Here is a 22,466-nt window from a genome sequence, read left to right as displayed (position 1 = left end):
CAGCAGGAACTTCAGGAAGATTCTCTGAAGTGACACAGCATGAGGTGGGTCACTGTGGATTGTGGTTTCTCACACTGCCCACCACAGGCCTGGTTGATTTTTCTGTGCATTTTTTTAGCTACTTTTTTACTCGGTCCATATAAGATTTATATAGACTGCATAATGAGAAAGACTAATTCATTGAAGCTGATTTTAACAAGAACAAATATACACAAACCAAAAAGAAAAATCTCAAGTAAAAAAATATATTAAAAGAAGGTAAACCGCAACGAGAATGAGAATTGAGAATGAATGAATGAGAATGGAATGAGAAGTTCATTCCACTGTATTTTTGAGCGGTACGACATCCAGAGTGTTTTGCTCAGCCAGTCCTTTAGCTGCAATAACTTTGGGGTTTATTGCCACACTTTTTGAGGTATTGTGAGTCTTAAAAATTCCAATTAATCTGTCCGCCATCTCAAACATGTTGTTTCGCAGGGAGATGATGATAAACTGTGCGTTTTTTGTTTGCTCCTGAAAGAAAAGTTTTTTGTGTTAGCACACGGTATTTCAGAAAACGCTGCAATGTACTGTATACTAAGCCATAATTTGCATTTAAGAGCTGAACTATACTAAGTTTTAAAATTAAGCATTAGTCTACGCTACAGTCAAAAATCAAACACATCTGGGGACTGGATCCTCCTTGGGGAAAACACAGGCAGATTTGGAGCAAAGTTCAAAACTACAGTTGCAGGCAGGGATTTTCAAAGCCTTTCCCTAATTTTAAGTAGTTAATCATAATTTTGGCCCTTCTAGGATTATTATACTTGGGATCATTCTGAAAATTCTAAGTTTAAATTAGCAAGCAGAACTGCAGCAATGTAAATGTTTGCTTGACTTCAATATGGTGATGAGGGAATTTTTAAAGGCATGACATTAAAAAAACCACCACACTGCTAAAGCCACAGCTCAAAGCAGCCTACGTGAAACAGCTCGTGCTGCTGAAATGGAAGAATAAAACCAAGGAATCTCGGTTACCTCATTTCTGAAAAGCATCAAATTTAGCAGCTTAAAAACTACGCAGAAAGCAACATAAGCACCTTTCTGGAAATCTGCTTAGTATATAGTTACCACTTAATTATTTGAAAATACTCTGTCACTGCAGATTTTCAAATCTGGCCATAATTGTGTTACTGCTTTGTCTCTTCTGGCAAAGGAGAAAATATCTTGGAAATATTTCACTCTGGTAGGTACCATGCAATACTTACATATATGTAAAATGCCACAATAGAGACATTTTTGAAGTCAAGTGCTGCATCAATCTCATCCATAAAATAAAGTGGCGTTGGCTTGTAATGGTGAAGAGCAAAAACTAGAGCCAGCGAACTAAGAGTCTTCTCTCCTCCTGATAAGTTAAATATCTTCTTCCAACTTTTCTTTGGAGGCCGAACACTGAAAGAAATTGGAGTTTGTAACTTATTTCTGTTTGCGATGAAAATAAGTTTGTTGTGCAAAGCAAGTCACACGACTGGAGGGAATTCTTGGAAGGCACAGACACAAAGAAGCTCAACTAAAACCATGGCTGAGCTGCTTTGAGACTCTGAGTCCTGCACAGCTGAGACGGAGCAAAGGGGATTATTTCTGTTCACCAAGGAGTAACTCCCTGCGTGCAGCAGTGACCTGGGCAGCTGAGGTTTGCCTGAACTCAAACACTCTGCTGTTTTCTGTAGGAACTACTACACTTTAGAACAGCTATTTAATTATCTCTCCAAAGTGCTATTCTGCTCTTCAATAACAAATATACTCTTAGGACCATTTATGGCTGAGTGGTCTCCAGTTCCCAGTGTGATTGACACAATTCCCCAGGCAAAGTGAAATGATCTGGGAATGAAGAAACCCTGAGAAATCACTTCAGCAAAGTCCAACTGCTCTTAGTTAATTCATTCTCTAGGAGAAACAAATCATTGTTACCCAATGCTAAAGAAGTCGTGGCTTCTGTCAGTATCTTGCCAATTTTTGCCAAGGGGGCTTGGCTTGGTTTGCTGATAATCAACTAAAAATTACTTAAGAAGCAGGTTAAATAAAGAAATACAATAAAGAAGAATTACAGCAATAAGAAAGTGTTTTGACAAACCTAAACATAATTCCCTCCGAGAAGGGATCCAGACTGTCCACGAGTTCCAGTTCCGCATCGCCTCCCAAAGTCAGCATCTGGTAGTTTTCCTTCAGTTTATTTGTTATGGTGTTAAATCCTGCCATGAATTCATTCAGCCTTTGTTTCCTCAGATCTTCAAAAGCTTGTCGGAACTTGTCTCTCTCATTGGTAACTTCATCCAGTTCAGCCACACGTTTCAAGTACAGCTCTTCCTGTAGGAAAAATAATCAAATATAAGCTCCTAGAAGAAAGATTTTCTTTGTCCCCTAGACGAGGGGTGTACTGTGTTATTGCACCAACAGGCAATACAATGTCTGAAAAAGAGGAATCCTACTAACGTAAGATAATTAAACTTACCTTCTTCTTGTATTCTGCAATGGCCCCAAGGTTGGGTCTCTGCTCGTGGCACTGGGCTTCCAGCAGCGCAATCCGTTTGGTGATAGCGTCAGGATCCTCGATGGCCTCCAGCTCTGCTGGACTCAGCACTGGAAGCTCTTCAGGTGGTTTGTCTTCTATGGAGTGCAGCGATAATTTGGACATCTGAAATTCAAAAGCAGTTAATAACGAGGAAATCGCCCCTCCTGATGTCATAGAGCATTAACAACTATATACTTGATACTTTGGGTGTTCAAGATTGAGGAGACTCTGGCAGCAGCTTTGCTGGTGGGGTGGCTGCCCTCCTTATCCTCATATTAACGGGGCTATAAAGGACACCGTGCGCTGCGAGATCATCTGCTGGTCTATTCAAGATTCAAATACAAAGTAGAAAGGACGTAGAATAAAAGGTTAATGTAAGTTTAGGAGCTCCACGCACCCAACCGGCCTTTTCTCCGAGTGGGCCTCCCTGAGTTTTAGTTACCAACGTCCTACTCCTCTCCACTTCTCTCACCTCTGAGGGTGCCAGCCCTTTAAAAGCATTTGTAACAAGTACAAAGGGGATACTCAGGCACAAGAAGTCTCCTGGTTGCCATTTGTGACCTACATATTTTTCCCTCATTGCTCTTAATTACTTATAGTGTTATATCAGCGATGGTTATCCTACCTACCGTTCTTTCATAAATAAAATATAAACTTGAAAAGCTAGAAGCTAAATAATTCATAATTCATCCATAACCTTGTTTGCAAACGAGGAATTAAAAGACTGCAAGCTCATCTTTTTTAGGGTTGATTTTTATAGAATAAACAACAATAAACTGTGAGCTCACTATGAATTTTCTCCCAGATTTTCCGTTTTCTAACTTGTTAACATATGAACCTTTTACGACATTACAGTTGAAGTTTTAGGAACTAAACAATTTCCTTACCTCTTTTTGCCAGTATTTAATCTTTGACTGGTGTGTAGAAATATGACTATCAAGTTGATCAATTTTAAGCTTAATATTAAGAGCTTCCTTCTGAAGCGCGTGTTCATCTTCTTTAAGAGTTTTAATCTCCTGGAGTAAACTGCGCTGCTCGTCCTGAATGGCCGGCAACTTTTCCTGAACACGAGTGACAAAGACAGTGCATTAATCTACAAAAATGTTACCACTTGTTTGGGTTCTAAAAAAGAACTTGCTCTCCGCCATCCCAAGCACTGATGAAAACAAATACATCTTGTTGTATTTAGATGAACTTGGTCCCAGAATTCTGGAATGACTAAAAATACGCTGCAGTTTCTATTTTCATTCCAGATGTGATGAAAAGCATCCTACACGGGGATGTTTTTAGCTAAAAGGCAGTTTTGGAGAAGGACAGTTTCAAAGAAACAGCTTTATGTTAAAGAATTTCAGCCGTCCTGGTTGTTTCCACACTCATATATAAATCTAGATGGCAAACTAAAGTCCCACATAACTGAGTAAAGTTTATTTTTAAACAAGAGTTTTAAAACTAATAATTTATTTGGGGAAACTTGAAGTTTTTTCTTAGCTTCAGAAAATTAGCTCAAGATATATGTTCAGGTAATATTAAAAAAAAACCCGCACCATTCCCCTTCCCAACCATCGTGGAACATCCTCTGCAGATGTACGACAATATTTGCGTAAGAATAGAAGGATATAATTAGGATATTATAAGGCTATAAATAATCATCCTGGTTTTACCTGGAGACCAAACCACAATACTTTAGACCAGCGTTGTCAAGTGTGAGGCTTAAATGGCAAGGCAGCCTTTTCTTTTTAAATAAATGAAGGTACTATCAGTTAACGCAAACCACAATTTATCTACAATGTATTTCACAGACTGCGTCCTCTATGAAGAAATCCACTGAATGAACAGGACACTCACTTCAGCTTGCTTGCAGTCCTTCATAACCTCGGTGGCTTTGTCTTCCAGCGTCGTCAGCTCTTCTGTTAAGTCTTTAATTTCTTCCTCGTTACTCTTAATATCCTTCTCCGTGCGCAGAACAGCATCTTGAGATTTCTTCAGGTTTCTGAAGGGGTACAGAGATGTTTGCACAGCTCACGTGGCGGCAAATGGGACATAAAATAATCCAGAAACACAATCTTATTTTAAAGATGGTTCAACAGCTGTTGACGACCAAAGAGGAAATGCTGATTTATGAATGAACTCTCACACCCCTGAGCTATCCAAATCAAACAAAGTTGGCTTAAACACTTAGCAGACAGGCCACGTTAAACAACTCAAATTGTTCTTTCAGAAACAGTTTTGACATTTGTTCTAAGTATTCGCAACATATTGTTAAGCCAACATAAAAGACATAGCACGTTTTATTTCCTGACGTGCTCCGTAATGAGTCTCTTCAAATCAGAACTGCTCCACTGTGTGACAATTAAGGGCTGCTTTGAGTCTTTATCCTGAAATATTGTATTTTAGTGACAGGCAAATACCGTTATAGCAGAAAAATACCGATTACTAGTGACTGTTAAACTGCACATTATAAATTGTGCAGACCCCGCGCTGTGCCGCACCTGCTCGCTGTCTTGATCGCCACCTGCGCTTTAGTGACAGCCGAACAACATTCGTCTATTTCCTTGGTGATCTTGTGCAGTTTGTCCTGTTGCGTTTTCAGTTTCTGATTATTGATCTCCATTATGAGGTTATGCAATCGTTTCACTTCATTTTCTATTTTCCCAGCTTTCTCGGCAGCGCTGTCATAATCTGTTGATAAAATCGAGTTAATGTCGTCATGCTGTCCCCAGGGCCACTGGACTGCCGCAATACATTAAGATTTAAGTGATAAAAGCTCTGCTGTATTAATATATTGAGAATTGCACACATTTCTTTATACTGTGAATTTTTGATTTATTTATTTATTTTTACTGTTGCAAAAAGAAAAATACCACCCACATCGTTCTGACAGTGTTATACTACCAAAGCTTTTTTTGGTGTAAACCAAACATATATAGAGCACTTAAATTCATGAGATAGCTTCTTATATACTGTGCCAAACTGATTCTTTGCATTTATTTAAAGGGAAAAGGCTCAAAAGGGTTAAGTTGTAAGAACTGGCCACTAAGTGTTGTTCGGTAGCTGGTGTTACTGCACAGAGCCCACTCCACCCCCAGGGTAGTTTAGTTTTCTTGTTTAGCTCATCCTGAAAACTCAACAAAACCATCTTAATATTAGTGTGAGCAAGGAATTAAAGCATCCATACTGTTCAAAAAAAGAGAATTGTGGGGGAAGGGAATGATGTTTTCCTGTGCTTATTTCATTCACTGAGCAACAAATACAAAGAAGCACCCAGGGTTTACTTTACTATGCTACCAGTTACTTCAGAGAAACTGTTATTCAAGTTTCCAAACAGCTTTCACAAGAGAACTGGGGTCCGGAGTGTCCGCACCAGAACACAGGGTATTTGTTTTCCAGAGTCACCTAGCAGCCCAGTTAGAGCACAGCAAAAGCTGTTACTTGATTTTAATATCATTACCCTCCACATTAACAATTCTTACAGCCACAAAAGTCTACCTGAACATAAAAAAACACTAAATGAATGTTTTACTTAGGTTGACTGAAACATGAACTTGAACAATCGCAAAAAAATAGGGGGTTTTCACTCTCTAATCTCTTGAAGCACCTTTTATCCCCCCTGGCAGAAAAGAGGTTCCATCCCAAGATACGGAACCGCGTTGGAAGCTGAAAGAACAAAGCCGTCACCGTTCATTCTGGTATTAGTACTACAGTTTTTATCTAGAATCCCCTCTCCACAAAACATACCTTTTTTATAACCAGCAAGGGTTTTTTCCAGTTCCTTCTGTTTGTTTTTGTCCGGAGCGGTAGCAATTACGTTTGCTTCAAGTTCCTTAATTTGGGTTTGGAGATTCATTTCTTGTTCAGACAAACTCTACAGAAAACACACTTGTGTTAGAATCCTGCACTTCAGAAAGATCATTGTTATTAACAAGGACGACGCTAAGCTGAGACTAAGGAATTATCCCCCTGCGTGTTCACAGAAAAGCCAGATATCGCGTCAATAATCAACTTGTTCACCTGGATACTCGCTGTGTACTTCTCCAGAGTATTTCTCATCTCCCGAACACCTTGTTGCAGGGTTCTTATGGCTTCTTCAAGTTCGGATTTCTCCTCTTCATACTGCACTACTCTCTTAGAATCCTTCTGCAGCTGCGATTCCATTTTATTGACCTGCACAAAAATGAGACACGATCATTTGTTTAGTGTCGCCGCTACAAGCCAAAGCAAGATCTCATTCATGTGCTCGACAGTGACCTCTAAAAACACGGGAAGAAAGTGGAGTGAAAACTTGAACACTTGCTATAGCTGGACAGAACGTGGAAGCTGACTGCTGGAAATATCAACTGTAACGGTGAAAAACAAGAGGAGCACACATAAGAAAAAGTAAGCTGAAGAATTCCTGTCAAAATAGCTCTTAATGGAGAAGTTTTTTGAAGGAAATAAAATAGTTCAAGCTTGAATGGCTTAAGTCAGAGTAGTGAAGGCAGAAGGCATTTTTACTATAGTGAAGATTTGATACATGTTGGTTTTTTTGTGGTAACGGTGTTAGGAAGAGAAGCTTTTCCTTGTAGCATCTGGTCAAGCGACCAAGCCTTGCAGTTCACCTTCAAGCGCAGAAGGAATTTTCACCTAAACAACACTAATCTACTGTTCCTGTGTCCTCAGTGCTCAGCAAATATCCAACCCTTGCGTTGGCTCAGAGCTCTCAAGTTTGTTGTCCTGTTGGAGAGTACTGATGTCGGGAGCTGTGGTTTACTACACAGTTACACAGAGGAGCTTGTCTTGAAGTGGTATTAACACTTTGAGAGTTGATCAGCAGATACCAGGCAAAAAGGACACAGGCTACACCTGCACTCAATATAATTACAGGCTACAGAATTCAGGAAAAAAAGCAAGCTGTATCTGGATATTCCAAAGTATTCTTGAACTTTGAATTTGAAGGAAAGCTGCCACTTTTCCAAGGACATCAAACAAAAGAGCACACCTGTCCCTGTTTGTGTGTACTGCTTGTGAGAACAGCGGTTCCAGCTAAAGGGCCTTGGACAGATGGTACAGAAGTGTGGGGTTTATGAGTGTGAGAAGTGACAGCCCAGTGAGAATATCTCAGGTCAGAAAACCACCCCATATGTATGATGTGTGAATGTCCTTGGGCCTGGTCTGTGAATGAACGGGAACATAACTGAAACAAAGAGAACTTTAGTGTGGTGTGTTTTTAATAACAATTATCGGAAAAACATCTTATGTAACATCTTAGTCCAGGTCCATATCTGTAAATCCTATAAATTGTCACTGACTAAGAAGGCCTCAGCCCAGCTTAGTGTCCGCTCTGCTTGGCTCGGCCCTCCTTCCTGAACAAGGTCTGTCTGCAGCCCACCGTGCGTCATTTCCAATCGCCGCTCTGCAGCTCAGCGGCTCCTTACGATCCGTGTCTTCCACATTCTCAGCCCTACCTGGAATCTGTTCCCAAGCTATCAAAGGCAGCACTAGGAGACTAAAAATTAAATAATATGATAGCTGGGCTGTGACCCGATGCATTTAAAAGCAATAGACCCAAGCTAACGCAGGGAACTTTAGCTTTATAGATCATTGTTAATGTATCCTGCATCACAGACTGTTAACTAGTCACGCTGACTTAAAAGGACATAGCACATGTGTATGAACTCCCAAACATAAGGAACTTTGATGAAATTCTACTTTTCATTAAGATTATGTACTAACCTCTTCTTCCGAAATATCCATTACGACTGAGGAACCCATTCTGCCCTTCATTATTTTACCCCCACCACCAGTCATTGTTCCTAAAGGAAGAGAAATGAAGTCAGCGAGCTAATTGTGCTTAGGTATTATCTATAAAGCGCTTAAAATATAACGGTAAGTTTGCATTCCAATACCTGACTGTTCAATGATTTGTCCCTTCAGTGTTACCACCCTCCACCTCTGATCGTATTGGAATGCTACTCTGGTGGCTTCTTCCAAGTCATTGGCTACCAGCGTGTCCCGCAAGGCGAAGTAGAACGCCAGGCGAACCTTCTCGTCTTCTACTTTCACCAGATCAAACAACCGAGGAATATTTTCAGGAGTTTGGATTTTTTGAATTTTTTGTTCCCATACAGTCATCTGCATTAAAAAAAAAAAAAATATATATATATGCATGAGAGATTCCTTAGGATAAATTACAAGGTCATTTATTTTTTCTAAAGTGTGTTAAGGCTTTAAAGCAAATGCAATCATACTGCAATTAACAGTAAAGCTTCCTTGGGGATCCTACTTACTTCAGTATAATTAAAATCTCACTGTTCCCCTTCATAGTTTACTTGGATTATTAAATTTGCAAATATAAAAATACCAAAGACACACCAAACCTTTGTTGTACACATACAGATATCTAACAAGCCTTGTAATTTGCTGTAAGTAAACATTATCATTTGCTAGTAGAATATTCTAAGGTACCATCAGCCTGTTAAAACGTTTTAGATTTTAGCTTTACCTGTATTAATACGTATACAGTGTAATTATTAATGAAAAATGCACATTCAGACACACGCATATTATTATGTTATACATCTACAGTATTAATACTGTGGACATTAGGGCAAATCAACAATTTGTTTTGCGGACGTGCTCGTACGTACTTTGTCCAGGGCTATAAACGTGGCAGCTCCGACTCCTCCCGCCTTCAAGAAGTTCACGCATTTCTGCGCAGTATCGATGGTATCAACGACGATGTTGTCCAGGGCCCCGCAACAGGACGAAATAGCAGCATCGTACTTCTCGCTGATGGCTCCCAAATCTCCCTAAGGATTCAGGAAGGGGGGGAGGCAGAAGTGCACCCGTTAGCTTGGTGTCAATGCTTTGTCTTGGTATTAAGAAATAAATAACAAAATCTTTACACAAAGTGAAATAGGATGAAAGCAAGTTATAAACCAATTTTCTGTGAAAGAGCTTAATCAGTTTGTAAAATACCAAACCTGTCCTCCCCTGCACTGCTAGCTCTGTATTTCTAACATGTTTTTACAGTAGAAGAGCTTCAAAAACGCTGCTTCTGGTAGAACAGCATGGTAGAATTGGTTTATTTTCTGCAGACAAATGCTCTATGTTACATGCCAGCATTTTAGCGAGGCCTGACAAAACCATTTAAGTGTTCAGCGTGTGGTTTTACCACAGGTCAGCCAAGCAGGACCCTGCAAGTCCCGTACTTGTGTGTGTCATCCTGCACTGAGCTGAGAAACGGGAACAGGACAACAGGCGTACTCGTCACCTTTGCAAAGCTGTGTGTCTCGGCAGATAAAGCAGCGTGTGGGTTATCCCCAACAGACGAACCTCGCGCTCCTCTCTGCGGCGAGTGATAACGGAGCATGAGGTGAAACACACACCAGCCGTACTAGACAGTGGTCTGCTGCTCTTTGAACTGCATCCTTTCTTAATAAATCTATACAAACATCTATTTTGAATAAGTGTACATTAAATAAACTGAGTTTTCTGAGGCAGAGATACTTCTTGGATGAGCAGGTGAGGAAAAAAGGGAAAACTGCAGAATGCAAAAGGAGCACTTTTACATTTACACTGATGTGCATGTACTGTCCTGTGCTAGTGAAAGAAAAGCAATGTAGAAGTCGACCTCAGCTGCAAGATTTTAGAACTTTAAATCACCACTGCTTGGCAAGAACTGAAAACCCTCAACATTTTGCTATGACACAGCTTTCCTTGGTCTTCTGAACCAACCATCTTGCTCTTTTTGATTGGACATGTTTGCAAGTAAAACAAGAGGAAACAAACAGCAGAGATCACCCAATTTCATACATTTTGAAGCAAAAATGTGTACAGCTGCGCATTGTTTCAAACAGGTTGTAAGATGTTTGAAGCAGTTTCATGGCAGCTCTCCCAAGCGTGCGGTCACCGATTGATTGTAAACTCTACTCCGTGGTACTTGTCCAGCATATATTAATATACGTTCCTAACGTCCAAGGGAATCCGAATCCCTTTCTCACAGCCATTGCCTTTCCTTAGCGCTGAGCAGAGGAACCTCAGTCTCTTTTCAATTTATAGCTACTCCTTGGGATGTGCAGCCCCGCTGTCCAAATTCCCAGGGAAGTGCAGAACTCCACCTTTCACTCCGTTACAGAAACACCACTCGGTTCCCATAAAGTTTAAGACTAAAGGTATAATAGGCTTTTAAAGTTTACCAGTCTCCCATAGAGTCCAGGAATATTTCCGGATTTCTTCTGCTGCAGCAGAGCCTGAAGCACTTTCCCCCGACTGCGATTCAGCGCTAACGAGCTTTTGGCTTCTTCTACTTTTCGACGCAGATTTTGAACAAGATTCTTAGCGTTTGATTCTTCTCTTCCCAGCTTCTCAAGCGCCTTCTCTTTCTAACGGTGGAAAGACAGACATCGTCTTAGCCTCTCGAAAACTACAGTATTCAGGGAGCCTCAGGTCCATGATTGTGTAGACACTGAAACCAGCCACTGAAAAGCAGATTTAGCAAATGTTCACCAGAAGAAAGGTGGATGTTTGGATACTTTGGCTTGTATTTAGTCCACTCTGATGCGAATAGACAGCTTATGAATTCACAAATCAGGCTTTGAACAACATAGCAGGATATTTTTTCTTTGATGAATGAGAGAGGAGCAGGAGGTGAAGTGCAAAGAAGGCTCAGAAACACAGCTATTTATTTATTTTAACGTGTCTCGTTATGATAATTAAACCACCTCCCTTGCAGGGATACAAAGGATTTAATTTCAGTGCTTAATGTTAACATCTGCTTAACCTCAAATAAGTTTGAAAGCAAACACTTTGCCAATTAACTGAGTATTAGGATATAGGTTTTAAATGTTACTTTGCTCGAGACAGCTTTTCATTTATTTTCACCACGATTATTGCCAATAGAAGAGTGGTTTGTGTGCTGCAACGGTGTGTTGTAACTCAAGGAAATCATACACAAAAATCAAGTCTCACCTCCTTCAATTCCTGTTCAGCTTGGGGTAGTTTTGTCCCTATGTCTTTGATGGCAGCTTTCCTTTCCCTCAGGGTTTCGGAAGTCGTCCTCAGCGCCTCCTTGGCCTGGTTGAGCTGCGCCACGGCAGCGTTGTGCCGGCTGAGGTAGATATCGAGCTCCGACTGCGCCACGTCCATCCTGGAACGCGCTTCGTTCACCATTTTACTCAACTCCATGAGCTCAAGCTCTTTGCTCTGCAAAAATGGACAACGTTCCAACTCAAACCAGACAGCTGGGGGGGGTTATTACATCAACTGCACTGGGTGAAATACAAAGTGGAAATGGGCACGGGCCTTTAGCGGCTCTCCTGTCAACAGAAAACAGTTCTGTTGTCTAGAAAAACACGCATTTCTTCATTTATTAACATATTCTGTATGGAAATAAGGCATTTTTCATAATTATTAAAAAAATAATTATGGGGAATTATCATAGAACATATCCATCCAAGCTTTGTATCCTTTTCTCAACTTCAAGTTGGGAGGAGCTGAAAATAACCCCCCAAATTTTCAGGATAAATTTCCGGCCTCCGGGTACTCAGAGATGGGTCAGGAACCAAGTGTTACCGGAGTTAGTGCACAGGCACATACAGCTCTGTGAAAGCCTTGGGACACAACAGTTCAAAATCTGGTTATTTACTTCAGCAACAGGTTGACTCAAACATTTGGACCGAAGAAAATGAAAGCGTGTTCAAATAAAGGAAGCGTAGTGAACGATATACTTGATGACACATGATTTAGCTTGGATTATAAATGCAAAATTAATTTCCCAGTTGGGTTCCGTTGCAGTAACACATGAAACAGTGTATTTGTCATATCGAACAGCATTTTGTGACTGTTTCATTCCTAAGGGTAAAGTTACACATCAGTTACACAGAAGTATACTGAGTCAAAACAGTTCAAACCTGTTTTTCTCCCTGAAGTCCTTGTGTTTCCTCCTTAAGGCTCTCCATAACCTGCTTGAGTTTCTCTTCTTCTTTCTCTTTGGTCTTTTCAAGCAGCTCTTTCTTAGATGTCGCTTCGCTGATGGCTTTTTCACTAGCGGAAGGGACGTTTTTCAATTCTTCTACCTACACGAGGAAAAGACTTTTAACTTTCCCACTGAAACAGACCAGTTTGGCCTTATTTTTAAACCCTGCTTTTCAAGCACTGTGTGGAAGTCAAATGAAGCGTAAGCACTAATGAAGCTCATGCGTTTTTGTAGAATTAGCTGCACTGTGGCTCTAGCAAGAGGCCGGGGATTTATTATATTGGCAAGGCTTGTTCAGTTCCAGAGAGAAACAAGCCCGAGCAGCGAAGGAACGTAGCTTTACGTGTAAGAACTCAAGTCTTTGAATCAAATAAGGTTTAATTCTTCAATACCTACTTCCAGAAGGCCACTCTTGATCCAAAGAGTGATTTAAGATCTACAACAGCCGGCGACAACCAGCTTGGTAAAATAGATCCATTAAATTAACTAGGGAAATAGGAAAGAAAACTGGTTTGCAAAGGTAGTAACTGTGAGAACAGGCGATATTCCTGTAATCTCAACAAACAGGAGAAAAAGGTGCTTTCCAAGCCACGAGAGCCCCAGCAGAGCCGAGGAGCGACAGGAAAGCTCCTGACTTGGCCTTTAGGTGCTGCTGCCCCGTCCCCACAGCCAGGAGTGCGAGGAGTTCAAGGGAGAATAACGCGTTTCTTCACTAAAAGATGTGCAAACGAAACCCCTATTTGATTTAAATGACATCAAATATCTGATTAAAAAAAATTCAAAGCGTATTTTTCCCTCTTCTTTGTGGCACAAAGTGCAACTGGTGTCCTTTGCAATTTTATCCCAGCTCCGCAAAGACCTTCTCACCCAGAGCAACCAACTACATTTCTGACAGTAAATCAAGCTGCAGCTCACGCTACCTTTTCTTTGTCCTTTTGAAGCTGCTTCTCCAGTTTTTTCGCTTTGCTTTTGGCATTTTTGAGATTTTCCCTCACTTTAATGTCCTGCAAATCCAACTGAGTAAATTTCTCTTTATTTTCCTCTATGAACTTGGTGATTTTAGTGATTTTCCTAAAGGGAAAAAAGAAAGAATAATGTATTCCATACCCTATAAAAATACCGTCAGTAGATCTTGGCTTAATAAGCATTAGAAATTTAAACCAATACTACTCAGTTTTTGTGAAAAACAACATCCAATACTTACTATATTCAAAGCTTTTTCTGCAAATCCTAATACCACGTATGCAGCATACAGAAACCACAGTACTCTCAGCTCACGAGTCTATACCTAAAGTACTTACTTTTCAAGTTCTTTTAAAGCTTTATTCTTGGTTGTCACGTCCTCTGCAAGTTTACCGCTCTTCTCATTAACATCTTTTGTTTCCTCGTTAATTTTTTCTTTCTGCATTTCCAAATCATTAATTCGTTTCTTGAGGTCATGGCTAGAAAACAAAAAACCCAAACCTGCACGTTTTTCCACAGAACTAATAATCATTATGAATATATATTTTCCATCTTAAGTGTCACAAAGTGATTAAGTATTAAATCCTAATACCCATTATTGAGCGACCTGTCCATTTTAATAGAAAACAGCAGAGAAATCGAACTATTTAGACACTTCAGATGAAAATAGTCTTCAAGTGATCTGCTTTCTCAGTTGAAGTATAAAGCTGGAAGGGATTAATTTGCCAGAGTGCTTTGTAACAAGCCGGCAAGCAGGTTGTGTTAGTTGTTTTTTTGGCGGTGGTGGTGATTTGTTGTTGTTTTTAAGGTTTTTATGGAAATGGTCTCCATTGTAAAAGATTTAACTTCATCATTTGAAAAAATCCCCAGCCACGTGTTATTTAACTACTTTGGAAGGACTGATACAACTGATAAGGAAAGCAAAATATTTCCAGCTAGAGCAAGTTTGCTGATGACACCAAGCTGGGAGGAGCGGTGACACGCCAGAGGCTGCACTGCCATCAGAGACCTGGACAGGCTGGAGAGCTGGGCGGGGAATAACCTGATGAAATTTAACAAGGGAAAGTGTAGAGTCCTGCATCTGGGCAGGAACAACCCCAGGTTCCAGTATCAGTTGGGGAATGACCTATTAGAGAGCAGCATAGGGGAAAGGGACCTGGGGGTCCTGGGGACAGCAGGGTGACCATGAGCCAGCACTGGGCCCTTGTGGCCAGGAAGCCAATGGCATCCTGAGCTGTATTACAAGGGGGATGGTTAGTAGATTGAGAGAGGTTCTCCTGCCCCTCTACTCCGCCCTGGTGAGACCACACCTGGAATATTGTGTCCAGTTGTGGCCCCTCAGTTCCAGCAGGACAGGGAACTGCTGGAGAGAGTCCAGCGCAGGGCAACAAAGATCCTGCAGGGAGTGGAGCATCTCCCGTGTGAGGAAAGGCTGAGGGAGCTGGGGCTCTTTAGTTTGGAGGAGAGGAGACTGCGGGGTGACCTTATTAATGCTTATAAATATATAAAGAACGAGGACGGAGCCAGGCTCTTCTCAGTGGCAAACAATGATAGGACAAGGGGTAATGGGATCAAGCTGGAACACAAGAGGTTCTACTTAAATTTGAGAAAAAACTTCTTCTCAGTGAGGGTGACAGACACTGGAACAGGCTGCCCAGGGGGGTTGTGGAGTCTCCTTCTGTGCAGACATTCCAACCCGCCTGGACACCTTCCTGTGTAACCTCACCCAGGCGTTCCTGCTCCATGGGGGGATTGGCCTAGATGATCTCTTGAGGTCCCTTCCAATCCCAAACATGCTGTGATACTGTGATGAAACCAGTTGAACACCATAACTCCCACATTAAGGCCAAACCCAACCCTTGGAGTAGTACTTACATGTAGTATTGACAGATACAATTCTTTTCTTTAAACATCTTGTTTTCCAAACAGAGAAATTCGATGGCCGCGTTCTTGTCCGCTTCCAAGGCATCCTTTTCTTTTTCCACCATTTTCACTCTATTTAACTGGACAAATCAGAGTCAGATCTGACTTTACCGCCAGTAGCACATGAGGAGAAAAACCCCAGACCCTTTGCAGCCAGTGCCCTCCGTGTTCGACAATTAACCCTCCAAGGCAATGTAGTGCTCTGAGCTTTCTGAATTTACACATCACCATTTCCACAGCAGAGACTGGAATTTCAGGGCAATTCAAACAGTAATTTAAAACTAAACCAGGATCCTACAGATACTGGGAACAGCTCAGGCAAATCAAGGAAAATGCAGGCGAGAAATAGAGGAGTTAGGTACGGACAGTCTATATATGTTCTTTTCTATATTTCAACCCTTAGACTAAGCCTTTTTAAGTTAATTCCTGCAGCTACGTGTCTTCTGCTTTCCTTCCCAGCCTTTAAAAGAAGTCTGCAAAATATTAGGATTTGCCAAGTAAAAAGAACTTGGATATTATTTAGTACTTTTGAAACTTAGTGCATAAATAAAATGGTATGAAACCAAGGGCTGGAGTAGATCTACATGGCTGAAGTATCTGATTTTCTACATTTTGAAGGCTCCTCATCCAGCCATGTGAACATCACCAATACTCTCTCCTTTTCTTCACTTAGGAAAGCTCTCCCTGCTGCTTCTCCTATTTGCAGATAACAAGTCCTACGTGACGTATTCCGATAACCTGTTTCTCTGTTCAGCCTGAGAAGCTTTTAACGCACGTGGATACAATCAGTGTTCCGCAGGCAAAATCCCGTGTTCCAACTCAGGCATCCGAACATTTGGGAATCAAAAGCCAACCGCATTGTGTTTAAAGAAGGGCAAGTGCTGACTGCGCATTGCTTTTCAAATCCAAACAGCAGATGCAATAAACAGAACTCAACGTTTCACTGTAGCTGTAGACTGCCAACTTTTAACCAAGTCTTTACGTTAACAGTTTTTCTAAGAAATCCAATAACGAAACATTGCATATTTCATATTTATAATTCAAACAAGCTCTCCCCGCTCACCTTTTCTCCCCTCTGCTCGTTTAACAGCTCAGTTCTGCGGCACAGAGTCTGGATGGGCTCTTTGAGTCGTGCGGATCCTATTAAGTCTTCCAAGTACTCCAGCATCCCTTCGTCGTGCTCCGTCTGCCCCTTCGGCTTCATCATCGAGATCTGTTCAACTTCCCCCTTGGAAAAGAACGGTTTGTTTAGATATACATATCATTTCTTTTTTGGAGGGGTGGGAAAAGCTGTAAAAAGGAACAAAATAATGCAGTAATCAAAATTGACTATTCAAAGTACCGATATATTTGGGAAAACAAAGATCAAAATGAACATAATTTCCTGCCAGGAGTGTGTGGCTGTGATGGCCGTGAGCAACAGCACCTCTTCTGAAGCCAATATTCAGGTCTAAACATTTTTTCATTTCGCTAAAGATTCAAAATTTACTCCCCCAGCCTAAAAAAAAAAGCAGAAGAGAACAAAGCATCCTCTCCGGGTTGTGCAGCAGGCGACAGGCTTAGGGCAGCTCCGTCAGGATTGCAGTCGCTGGAGGGTTCTCTTTAGAAAACAGAAGGTCCATAAAATCATATCTGATGGGTGAAATGGACTCGTAATGCATACAACTGAGAAATACTTTTTTTGAAACATAAAAACATTATTTCGGCGTTTGGCTTCCTTCATCTTCCTTCATTGATTGGGGAATGGCCTATTAGAGAGCAGAGTAGGGGAAAGGGACCTGGGGGTCCTGGGGACAGCAGGGTGACCATGAGCCAGCACTGGGCCCTTGTGGCCAGGAAGCCAATGGTACCTGGGGTGGGTTAGAAGGGGGTGGTCAGTAGGTCAGAGAGGTTCTCCTGCCCCTCTGCTCTGCCCTGGGGAGACCACACCTGGAATATTGTGTCCAGTGGTGGCCCCTCAGTTCCAGCAGGACAGGGAACTGCTGGAGAGAGTCCAGCGCAGGGCAACAAAGATGCTGGAGGGAGTGGAGCATCTCCCGTGTGAGGAAAGGCTGAGGGAGCTGGGGCTCTGGAGCTGGAGGAGACTGAGGGGTGACCTCATTAATGTTTACAGATATCTAAAGGGTGAGTGTCAGGAGGATGGAGCCAGGCTCTTCTCGGTGACAACCAATGACAGGACAAGGGGTAATGGGATCAAACTGGAATACAAGAGGTTCCACTTATATTTGAGAAGACACTTCTTCCCGGTGAGGGTGGCAAAGCCTGGCCCAGGCTGCCCATGGAGGTTGTGGAGTCTCCTTCTGTGCAGACATTCCAACCCGCCTGGACACCTTCCTGTGTAACCTCAGCTGGGTGTTCCTGCTCCATGGGGGGATTGCACTGGATGAGCTTTCCAGGGCCCTTCAACCCCTGACATTCTGGGATTTGGTGATCTACAGCATTAACTTTAGATTATCATGCTGAATAATAACAATAATTTGATTTTTTTCTTTTAATAAGAAAGATTAAACGGAGACAACGACAAGGACTGTTTATTTTACAGATACTATCATTGGACCCTATCAACTTTTTATGCTTAGGACAGAGTCACAGAAAACCTATCAAAACACAGATTATATTTTGTAAATTACACAGTCATGTATCATAAGGTGAAGACATGAAACTGAATATACACGTTTTAAAATGGTCTCTGGAGCAAGAACGGATGCTGCAAAAATTAAATAAAGAGAACAATGAGTAAAAACTACTCATCCCACAAAAACCTGGGTAGTTAGGTACACAACAAGAGACACTTATTTGTAAACCGGTCCTGCCCAGTACCAGCCATGGCCTTTGGGACCCATTTTTTAATGCATCAGTGTTTTGCCCGGTGACTGGGTGTGCAATGACACCTAGTGGCCCTGAAAATGCAAGATTTTGCAAAATAAGAATTAGAATTTATGAAGAGAAGTCTTTCTTGCACGTGATTCCCTTGTTAGGCTGAAACACACAGGCAGAGGTTTTGGAAAAAATTCAAATTCGACAAGTTAAATGCATCTTAACTTTTATTTTCTGATTATTGCTCCTAAAAAGCAGCAGCATGTTCGACAAGATCAAAATAAAATTCAATCCAACTCTATTTTTACTTCTTTACACATATTAAAAAAACCCCTATTAGTTCCCTAATAATTGTAGTTGTTTCCATACAATTGCAATTACACGTTTGTTCCATCACCACAAAATCATGATTTCTCCACCAAGAACCACCTGCTCATGGGCAGGAAACTCTGTCACCTCAACTTCTGTACAATTGTCTTAAGTCTCTATTTTGTTTCTTCTCGCATTAAAGCGTTTCCTCAGTTTACATGCAAAACAGTCACAGAAAAGATATTTCATTCAGATGCTGAGCATCGAATCCAAGAGTTGTCTACACTGCACATACGTCCCTCAGCCGGGTGCTGCTGTAAACCACAAAGCCACCCTGGATTTAATAGAAGCACAGAAATGATGGACAAGCAAGGAACGTCAATCAATTTTTTAATGATCTGGGCAAGTATAATTAACCATTTAAGAAGAGTGATTATGTAGCTGGGAGGGTTCTCCATAGCTCACTATGTAATGGAATACAACTACAAGACACTTAATGATATAGTAATTAACTAACAAAATTTAATCCAATTATATCTAATCCTATATCCTCATAAATTAAGGAACCAGGGGTTTGGTTATCTACATAGTAAATAAATACATCACCATATGATCAGGAATTATTAGTGACTTCAGTTCAGGCCATACATACAATAACATTTTGGAAAGCTGAAGTGAATGGAGAGCTCTTGAGATAAAGCACATGAACAATTCTGCTTCACCACAGGCGCCTTATCTAAGGAGATGTAGATGAACTACTTCAACTCTTCAGTTCTTTTCTTAACAAGGGTAAAAATGAAAATATTTAGAATATATAAAAAATAACTGAATGAGTGCTATTTAATATATTATTTTCCAAGCTAATATATTATGAAATCTGTTTAGCCCATCCCTATAGTTAACATACTAGAGAAACAAAGAGATTTCCAGCTATTTTAATGTATAAAGGAGACTCAAAAGGTTTTACCTGCTCTTCCTCCAAGTAGCCATGACAATGATTAACAGGGGAAACCCACATTTTACAACTCTGCATTCTGTTAAAACTTGACAGTCAGTTTAACTGGTTCCTGACTTTTTAACTGTGCTTATTACTTGACCCATTATTCAAATTATATTAAAAAAAAAAAAAGCAACCACGCTCATTGAACTAGTAAAAGACCTTTCGAAATACAGACAGCATTTTTGAAAGTGAAACTAAGGCGGCAGCAGGCAGACATTTGTTGGAAAGCAAACATGTTTAACATAACTGTCACACCTACATTTTAACAGTCTCAGAACTGACCACCAAGAAATCTCTTTAATTATTCACCTCTGTTCTCTGTCTTACAGGCAGGAATTCACCAGAGAGAACAACATGCAAAGAAAAGAGTAAATCCTCTATTTAGTTGTGAAGACAATCGAAATGGATGTCAACAGTAAGGCACGGGTGACACTGAAATAGCCACTAAATTAAGAAATCACTGTACGAAAAGCATCAGGTATCCACTGAGGATTTTGGGAAGGCTCCATGGTTTGAACACCAAAGGGAATTACAAACCAGTTTCATTTCCTGCGTTGTGGGAAAGTCTCCTGTGTCAGGATGACACAACATTGAGATGTGACAGAGGTGATCAGCTCACGTGCCGGATAACGAACGTATTTCTATTAGAAATGACCGTTTCTACAGAAACTCAGCGGAGTTACCAGAAAACAGTTATTGGTACATTCTAATAGAGAACACAAGTTTATCTGTGGAGAAATTTTTAAGTAATTAAGTTAACTGACAGCTGTGGCAAATCATGAGAAAGCCAGTTTGACAGCAGGCTGCAAAGTTCTAAACAGGGCAAGAGCCACTCTGAGCTGAGCCACCTCCTCTAGGGACAAATCCGAGGAGGAACTCCAAGGGACTGGGAATGTGGAGATTCCGCCTCCCTGTGCACAGCCGAGCTCCTCAGGAGGTGAATTGCTTCAGGGCCATGGTCAGGAGACTTTCTCAGTTTAAATTTCCATCGTGCATAAGAGTAAAAACTTAAATGTAAATAATGACCTATTGCTAGTTTAATGTTACGAGGCAGCCAAGTCAGGGGTCCAGCTACTCTGAGTCTGTGTTTCAGCAGAAGTTACACTTGCATCCCAGGAGTGTTCTCAGAAGTCTTACACTACATGTACACCAATCTATCATAGAACAAGTTCATCTATTTTCAGTCTCTATGGTGCACACACACTCTTCTGTATTTGCGTCAGACTAAAATTCTCCTCAGGACTCGCACAGCTCTAACAACGCAGGAAAATATCTGCACTCCACTGCTGTAACTGCCTGGAGCAAATGTGTGCAGGGCAAGAATTTTGCCTGCCATGTAGCCCTCAAAAGGTGGGACAATAAAACACCTGAACCCTTCATTACCTCCTTTCTTAGAAGCACTATTCCTGTTTTCTCTAAAATTACACATGCACTTGTTGAAACTGCTGATCCCCTTAGAACACAAAGGTTTTAATCTGAGTTTATCCAATGTTTTCTGGCATGTAAGCATTTGCATTTTAGACGTGTACATTGAGAGTGGGGTCTGTGGACTGCAGCACTAATTCCAACGCTAACAAGTCTGAACAGCATAACACGCTAATCCCAACACTGACATTATGCAGCCTCAAATAATGAGAAACTGTAGTTGTTGGTAATCTGTGCACAACTCTAGTTCAGTCTGGGGTGGTGCCGGAATTGGAATGATGGAGATTCAGAATACACCTGACAGCCTCCATTGGAATATTCTGGTACTAAATGAGATCGGGCTGGCAAAAAGCCTTTGACACTGAAAGATCCCCGAGAGCAACCTGAGAACTCTTTCCCAAGAAACAGACAACACTTTCCTCTTTGGTTGCAAAAACTTGTTTGCGTTATGACCAGTTGTTTCTGGAGAACCTAATGAGAAAGGTGTTTGCTTACCAATTACTGCCTCCTCTTCTCACCCCTGAAAATTTGGGGAAAAAAAATAACTTTTGAACATGTTGTCTTGCCACACAATGAGTTTTATCATCTAAAGTGATGATTCAACAGTTGCAGATTTACTTTGTTAGCATTCCACGGAAAAATCACGACAGCAAGATTTACAATAAAGTGCTGAAAACAATAGGATTTTCATTATATACAACAGGTGAACAGCAGAACTTGTCCTTTAAACACAAAACTGAAGCGAACAGTCAAGTTGTAGCCAGGATCTCCAGAATGCTGAGAAAAGAGGGTTTGCAGTTATAACGGCCACCACTAACTCCAAGTTTTGGGGAGGATTATAGTAGCCATAGGCAAAATCTGTTCTTGTTTGTTCTAGTGAAGAAAATCAATCTAAATTATAACCCCATTTAAATTCTTTTCTTCACTTTTTAATACAGACAGCAAGACAGAACTGACTCAGCGTAAGGCAGACTGCTCTTATTACTAGTAAAGTTAAGAATTTTTCATCTTGTTTCATAGAGCACAGCTACATCTCAATTTCAAACAGTGAAGCATTTCTGCCAGCAGCAGGGGGATGAGGACAGGAGGTTTTGCAAGTATTCCCCCAGCAGCTCCACACAGTGTCTGGGCATCAGCAGCCTCAGGAAGAGCAATGGCTTGTGCAGCCCGTAGGATGAAACCAGTGGCTCCACAGATTTGCTTGAAGGAGAAACCGCATTAGAGCACTTCGAACATTTACTATAGATCTATTTTTCTATGGAGATCAAAAAGATAGAAAATCCAAGCCTAATTCTGGGAAATTCCAATTACCATTTCTGACTCACTTTTGACCATTGTTTTTAGAACTAGCACTGATACTAAATCACTGCTGATAAGGCTGAGGCTCTTTGCTGCTGCAGCTCCAGTTCTACATGTCTGTTCAATAGAAAGTGTAACTGCTACAAAAGCCAAACAGGAGTAAAATTAGAAGTAGTAACTCATGTCAACCTGTTGTATCACTTGGTAAGTACTAGCTTAGAAGTTGT

At 41.0% G+C, this 22,466-nt stretch overlaps 1 protein-coding gene across 4 annotated transcripts in view; it reads right to left on the bottom strand.

Moving 5' to 3' along the window:
* Positions 1–231: 231 nt before the first annotated feature.
* Positions 232–22,466, bottom strand: part of SMC4 (structural maintenance of chromosomes 4) — a 34,100-nt gene continuing 11,865 nt past the window's right edge. For all 4 annotated transcript variants that reach the window (XM_082055513.1, XM_082055515.1, XM_082055514.1 and 1 more), the window contains 19 exons: positions 16,453–16,617; positions 15,342–15,469; positions 13,805–13,945; positions 13,424–13,574; positions 12,439–12,603; positions 11,498–11,731; positions 10,726–10,911; positions 9,175–9,336; positions 8,434–8,659; positions 8,261–8,340; positions 6,560–6,712; positions 6,287–6,413; positions 5,041–5,230; positions 4,397–4,541; positions 3,439–3,612; positions 2,492–2,674; positions 2,114–2,346; positions 1,248–1,431; positions 232–513 (listed from right to left, as the gene is read on the bottom strand). In XM_082055513.1, the coding sequence (XP_081911639.1) occupies positions 316–513; positions 1,248–1,431; positions 2,114–2,346; positions 2,492–2,674; positions 3,439–3,612; positions 4,397–4,541; positions 5,041–5,230; positions 6,287–6,413; positions 6,560–6,712; positions 8,261–8,340; positions 8,434–8,659; positions 9,175–9,336; positions 10,726–10,911; positions 11,498–11,731; positions 12,439–12,603; positions 13,424–13,574; positions 13,805–13,945; positions 15,342–15,469; positions 16,453–16,617 (3,225 nt within the window). In that variant the 3' untranslated portion in view covers positions 232–315. The remainder of the gene's footprint in view (positions 514–1,247; positions 1,432–2,113; positions 2,347–2,491; positions 2,675–3,438; positions 3,613–4,396; positions 4,542–5,040; positions 5,231–6,286; positions 6,414–6,559; positions 6,713–8,260; positions 8,341–8,433; positions 8,660–9,174; positions 9,337–10,725; positions 10,912–11,497; positions 11,732–12,438; positions 12,604–13,423; positions 13,575–13,804; positions 13,946–15,341; positions 15,470–16,452; positions 16,618–22,466) is intronic.

The sequence above is a fragment of the Streptopelia decaocto genome (assembly GCF_964273445.1).
Source record: "Streptopelia decaocto genome assembly, chromosome: 6".
NCBI lineage: Eukaryota > Metazoa > Chordata > Aves > Columbiformes > Columbidae > Streptopelia > Streptopelia decaocto.
The sequence above is the reverse complement of the archived record's forward strand: the minus strand, read 5'-3'. Positions and strand labels throughout refer to the sequence as shown.